Raw genomic sequence first — 6,473 nt, 5'->3', positions numbered from 1 at the left:
CATCAAACGAACTGTCCATCCATCACCCCCCAAAAAATCTAAAATTGAAGCAGGCAGCTAGATTGGCTCTATTGGAAATTAAATAATATAATTCATGATAAAATGATTACCTACCACAGAATAGGAGTCTCACCAGGCATGGTGGTGACACAAGCCTTTTATCCCCAAATGGGAGTCAGAGGCAGGTGGAGTTCTGAGTTCAAGGCCAGCCTGGTCTACATAGCAGAGTTCTAGGTCAGAGCTACTAAAGATGAAGACAACTAAAGGGTCTCAGCCTGTCCCAGCTGAACTCTAGGGTGAGAAGACTGAAAACTGTCAGAAAGTAGTGTCAGTGTCACTGTGCTTGCCCATCACTCATTGACTTGCTGGTCACCCAGGGAAGATTCACTCTTAGATGGAGCAGTTATAAGTGGCATCCCGGGGGGAAGGAAGATGGCTGTGCCATTTACCAGAGTTGGATAACTGAAGGACTTTTCTGGACTTTAATTCCACATCCAAAAATTACTTTGGCTGGTGTTTAGGAATTTTGTTGATTGCCACCTTCTGATTCCAGAGACTGGGCTACTCAGGAAGACAAGGGCAGCTCTGCACCTCACCCCGTTTAGATAGTATCTCCTATGAGTCAGACTGATTTCACACTCTGGCCCTGGACATCCTTTTTAAATTTATTTGTATGAATGTTTCATCTGCATGTAAGTCTCTGCACCATGTACATGTCTGGTGCCACAGAGGCCAGAAGAGGGTGACAGATCCCCTGGAACTGGAGATGGTTTTGAGTCATTGTGTGGGTGCTGAAAATCTAACCTGTGTCGTGGAAGAGCACCAAGTGTTTTTAATTCCTGAGCCATCTCTCCAGCCTTAACCTTGTACTTTGGAACCTTCTTCTTCCACCTCCCTGATGTTGGGATGACAGCAGGATGCTACTTCATATGTTCTATGCAGTGCCTGCCTGCTTAGCAAGCACTACCACCTGAGCTAAGTTGCAACCCAGTTCAGTTCCTTTAGGGAAGCATTACAGATATCCCACCTTACGTGCTCAGAATTCTAGCCTAGGATTGTCATAGCTGCAAGAGAGTCTGAGGGATTTGTAACTTGCACTTCTGCCTCAGATCAGGTTCTTTCTGTCCTTATAAAACAGCACTTCTTCTGTAACTGTTTCCCTTCATGACAGACACAACTACCCCAGAGCTACCTAGAAACACAGCTGAAGTTATACAAGTTCTCTGGGTCCAAAAAAACAAACAACAACAACAACAACAAAAAAAAAAAAACACAAAATGGTTTCCAAAATGTTGTCTTCCAGGTCAAATCCTGTACACACACAAATGGCCCAAGCTGAACCAACCCTAAAGCAAGCAATCCAGGCGAGGGAGGGGCGGGCCTGAGAGGGGGTTGCTGTGTAGAGAGGGGCAGGTGGAGGTCCCGCCCACATTTGCTCTCCACCTCGTGCGCTGGCCGAGGGGGAAGGCGGGGGTCAGGGGTCGGGCAGGTGGGAGGGGGCAAACCCACATCCCCGCCCTCTGCCGCTGCTGGGGGTAGGGAGCTTCCTAACCCCCAGGACTGTCCGGCCAGAACAGCCTGCGGCCCCTCAGCAGACCGCCACTCCGGGGACACAGGTAAGCGGAACGCTGGCATTCCTGGTGCAGACTTCTTTTGGCGCGGGGTTCCAGGGCCCCTTCCCCGTCCTTGCCTTGTGGAGTGAGCCTCACACTCTGCACTCGCTTCAGCTTCACCTTAGTCGAGTGCCTAAGTGCCCTGCGCTGAGCGGGAAGCAGGGCTGTTTCTTAAGATGGGAGGAGAAGAAAGGAGCACCAGGGCGCTACTGCCACCGTTCTAACTTGAGTCCGAAGTGGAGGAGCGCGGATCAGGGTCGCCCTTCCCCAACTCCGAGCTTTACACTTCACCTGACTCCGACACGGGAAAGTGCAGAGATCAGGCGAGTTGTCCAAGCTTACCCTGGGAAGGACACCACGGAGCTCTCTTATTTGTATCAACCCGATGCCCTTCCCTCTTTGACCCCGTGTGCCCAGCCTGCTTCTGCTCGCCTTCCTGGGGCTCCTGCCTTCCTGGGTCGGAGATGCGAGTTCAGAAGACTGGTGCAAGTGGCTCAAAGCCGGTGTCCACAGGGATCACAGAGTTCTCTGGGAATGCTTCAGCAACACTCCACATTTTAGAGGCTCTGTGTAAGTTAAGCGGAGAGCCGAAGCGCCGGTCTGTGATGTATCTACCGTTCCTGCCGAGGAGCCTGGGGCCAGTCCCCTCACTCTTTCCCCTGTTTCTTGGGAATAAAAGACCTGGAGACTATATAGCCCTAGCCTTCCTGAGGTATCACAAAGATGAGGTTGAGTGGCCATATTGGGGGCTCACTCGGCCTCCCCCAAGCTCCTACCATCACTGTGCTAATCGCTAGCACCTTGGGGAGGCGCCCGTCTCATATTTATCCCCACCTCTGGTCACAGCACCCCTAGATTGGTAGTTGCTCTAGCCCCAAGTTTAATAGTGATTCTTTCCTGACCCTCGTTTTTTAATCTGGAAAGGAAGCTGTTCGTTTCCACCAGAACCTAACCTCTCTTTTCCACTTGTTCGACTGCCACCCCAGCCCCACCACCCCACCACCCCAGCCCCACCACCCCAGCCCCACCAGCCCCACCACCCCAGCCCCACCACCCCACCACCCCAGCCCCACCACCACCCCAGCCCCACCACCCCAGTACCACTACCCCACCACCCCAGCCCCACCACCCCAGCCCCACCACCCCAGTACCACTACCCCCACCACCCCAGCCCCACCACCCCAGCCCCACCACCCCAGTACCACTACCCCAGCACCACTACCCCACCACCCCAGCCCCACCACCCCACCACCCCAGCCCCACCACCACCCCAGCCCCACCACCCCAGTACCACTACCCCACCACCCCAGCCCCACCACCCCAGTACCACTACCCCACCACCCCAGCCCCACCACCCCAGCCCCACCACCCCAGTACCACTACCCCAGCACCACTACCCCACCACCCCAGCCCCACCACCCCACCACCCCAGCCCCACCACCCCAGCCCCACCACCCCACCACCCCAGCACCCACCACCCCACCACCCCAGCCCCACCACCCCACCACCCCAGCACCCACCACCCCACCACCCCAGCCCCACCACCCCACCACCCCAGCACCCACCACCCCACCACCCCAGCCCCACCACCCCAGCCCTGGGTTCTACGATTTGGGCCTCGTGACGGAGGCCATCCTGATTCTTTCTAAGGACTTTTCCCTCTCTGCATCCCTAAACATTGCCCTACTCCAAAGCTCCGTTCTCTGCCCACCTTTCTTCTTACCCTACATCCCTTTGTGGGTTAGCACTTCCAGTGGCCCCTTTCAAGGATCCCTCCACCTAAGACCTTCCCCTGTCACCCCCATCTCTGTTCACTTCCCCAAACGCTACCGCTGACCGCTGCCGAATCTGCTGGGGACCCCTGGAACCCACCACCTGCCCCCAACTGCCACCCCTCCCAGTTTCTAGTGAACTGTATGGCAACCACCATTCCGGGGCTCTCTCGGAAGGCCCTTCCCCAACCGGATGTGGAGGTGCATTCAGTGAGCTAATGACTTGCTATTAGTAGCTAACACAAATTGAGCACCTGCTGTGTGCCTAACCTCTTCTACTATGTAAGATAATTTCCTTATCTTACATAGGAAGATACTTATCATATTTATTGTCCCTCTTTTCAGTAGCATTGTTCCAAGGCCCCAGGAGTTGAGTCTGTTTTTTGTTTTTGTTTTTGTTTTCCGTGCCATATCAATGCTTGGCGTACAGGAAGATTTTTTTAATTGATATTAAATAATAAAATACCTAAAATTAACTTATCTGGTGCCAAACAACGTGAGATTATAGGCAACGGTGTAGATTATAAAATAAAATGTAGAAAGTAATGTTAGTTCACAGCAGTTAAGGTTGCTTTGGTTGGGAGTGCTGCTGTTTTGAGATTTTTGTTGCTGGTGGCCGTGGCTTTGGTTTTTGGAGTTAAGGCCTCCCTTTATAACCCTGGCTCATCTGGAACTCCCAGAGATTCACCTGCCTGTGCTTTCTAAGTGCTGGGATAAACCTGTGCGCCAATTAACATGGGCTCCAGTGAAAACTCAGCTTGCTGGGCTTTTCCAGCAAGCATTAATAGTACCTCCTGAGCTGTCTTGCTGGTCCTCTGCCTGATTTTGTATTATACTCAGGATCAAATCCAGAAATTTGTGCATGCTAGGCAAGCTTTCTACCAACTGAACCACATCCCCAGTTTTTTTTTTTACTTTCTGTGCCTATCTATGCCCCTGCCTCACACAGGTGGTTACTAGGCTACATGATTTGGTTTGCCTTTTTCTTTTCTTTTCTTTCTTTCTTTTCTTTCTTTTCTTTTTTTTTTTTTTTTTTTTTTTTGTTGTTGAGATAGGGTCCGCTCCCAATGTGTTTTGTAACCGAGGCTGATCTTGAACTTCGGCAGTAAGATGTTCTTTGGGTGGGAAAGTTCCAAGCAGCCATTCAATCACCAGACAGTCACTACTGTGGCTAAGCTGGGGTTCAAAGACAACCAAACCACACCAAATCCCACTCTACTTGTGCAATGGAGAGAGACTGCTATGGGACAGAGATTCTTTTCCGCAAGATAAAGATGGTCAAAACTTTCAACATTCTCAAATTCAGCTATAGTGATGGCTCCACAGGAGCCGCACATTTTAACTGGGTGGGCTTTATGGAGTGCATGCTGATATCAGTAGAAGCAAGACTTGAAAAATCCCAGGGCAGGCCAGGTGGCTCAGAGATAAAGGCATTTGCTCCCAAACCTGACTACCTTACTCCTACAGGGGAAGGAAAAAAAACCTGTTTCCATAGATTGTCCTTAGACGGCCACACAAATGCTATGTACACAAGCAAGGGTTAAGTCCCCCTCTATCTATCCCAATCCAATACCTCCCATGCACAAAAAAATTGCAATTTTAAAAATGAGATATATATGAAAAACAAATATCCCTGCTCGGTGTTGAAGGAGTAGCTGAATGATAGAGACTCTGGGTTTGATTCCCAGACTTGCTAAAAGAAAAACTGCCTTCTATCTCCAAAAGAAAGAAACTGGACATGGTGGGGCACACTAACACTGGGAAAGCAGAGGCAGGAGGCTTGCTGAAACTTTGAGGTCAGCCTGACTTGTAGGACAAGTTCCAAGCTAGCTAGAGCTATGGTTAAGACTCTGCCCCACCCCCAAATAAGGAGAAAACGGCCCTGTATACTTAACTGTGTTGATTCAATGGCACCTGGGGGGTCTCCTTTCTTCCAACCAGTCTCACCTGTCATTGTCTTCTCTCAGCAGCGGCTATTTATATCTCTTCCTTGAGCTGACTGGTAGGAAATGGCATTGCCGACCAGGTCTAGTGTCTTGGACCTGAGCTCCAACACACAGTACACCAGATCACCAGAGGAAAGCCACGAAGCTTGGGCACAATGCAAAGATGCTGGTAGGCAGCTTCCGGAGTACAAGGCAGTGGTGGTGGGCGCAAGTGGTGTTGGGAAAAGTGCTCTCACTATCCAGATGACCCACCACTGCTTCGTCAAAGACCATGACCCCACTATTCAGGATTCCTACTGGAAGGAGGTAGCCCTGGACAACGGGGGCTACATTCTGAATGTGCTGGACACAGCGGGGCAAGATATTCACAGGTCCTTTCGTGACCAGTGCTTGGCAGCCGGTGATGGCGTGCTGGGGGTCTTTGCTCTGGATGACCCCTCATCTCTGGATCAGCTACAGCAGATCTGGTCGTCCTGGAGCCCTCATCAAAAGCAGCCTCTAGTACTCGTGGGCAACAAGAGTGACCTAGTGACCTCTACTGGAGATGCTCATGCTGCTGCAGCTGTCCTTGCTCACAAGTGGGGAGCCCCCTTCGTAAAGACCTCAGCCAAGACACGGCAAGGTGTAGAGGAAGCCTTTTCTCTGCTTGTCCATGAGATTCAGCGGGCCCAGGAGGCGGTGGTGGAGGCAAGCATGAAGAAGCCCCGACACCACAAAGCCGTCTGTAGCTGTGGCTGCTCTGTTGCCTGAAGATCTCTCACAGCAGATCAGGATGACAATTCTCTTTGGCATAAGAGTCCCCTTCCCCACCAAATAACAGTTACCATGGACACCTTTTTATTTTTCATTTGGTGAGGAGTTGGTGGTAACATGGGTTGTTTAGTATTGGCTGTGTTTTATGAAGCTTTATGCAAAATTAAATAAATGTTCTCAGGATTCAAAGCTACCTCCATAATGTCTTTTCTTTTTTTGAGACAGTCTTACTGTGTATTATGTAGCCCTGGCTGGAAATGAGAGCTCCTTGCCTCTGCCTCCTGAGTCCTGGGATAATGGGATAAAAGGTATGTGCCACCATGCCAAATTGTTTTGTTCTGAGACAGGGTCTCATGTAGTCCAGGCTGATACTGAACTCATTCCTGGTT

General features: G+C 51.0%; 1 protein-coding gene across 1 annotated transcript; it reads left to right on the top strand.

The window, feature by feature from the left end:
• The first annotated feature begins 5,394 nt into the window (after positions 1–5,394).
• LOC121442541 (GTPase ERas) lies at positions 5,395–6,081 on the top strand. The gene has a single exon (XM_041644121.1). It carries the CDS (start codon positions 5,395–5,397, stop codon positions 6,079–6,081), a length of 687 nt encoding a protein of 228 aa, XP_041500055.1.
• The last annotated feature ends 392 nt before the right edge of the window (positions 6,082–6,473 follow it).

This window comes from Microtus oregoni, unplaced genomic scaffold (assembly GCF_018167655.1).
Source record: "Microtus oregoni isolate MIOR12 unplaced genomic scaffold, Mior012 000092F_000, whole genome shotgun sequence".
Classification (NCBI taxonomy): Eukaryota; Metazoa; Chordata; class Mammalia; order Rodentia; family Cricetidae; genus Microtus; species Microtus oregoni.
This window is presented reverse-complemented; position numbering and strand designations above follow the sequence as displayed.

Excerpts from the sequence above, each read along its gene's own strand:
- LOC121442541 (XM_041644121.1), top strand. The coding sequence starts at position 5,395 with ATGGCATTGCCGACCAGGTCTAGTGTCTTGGACCTGAGCTCCAACACA.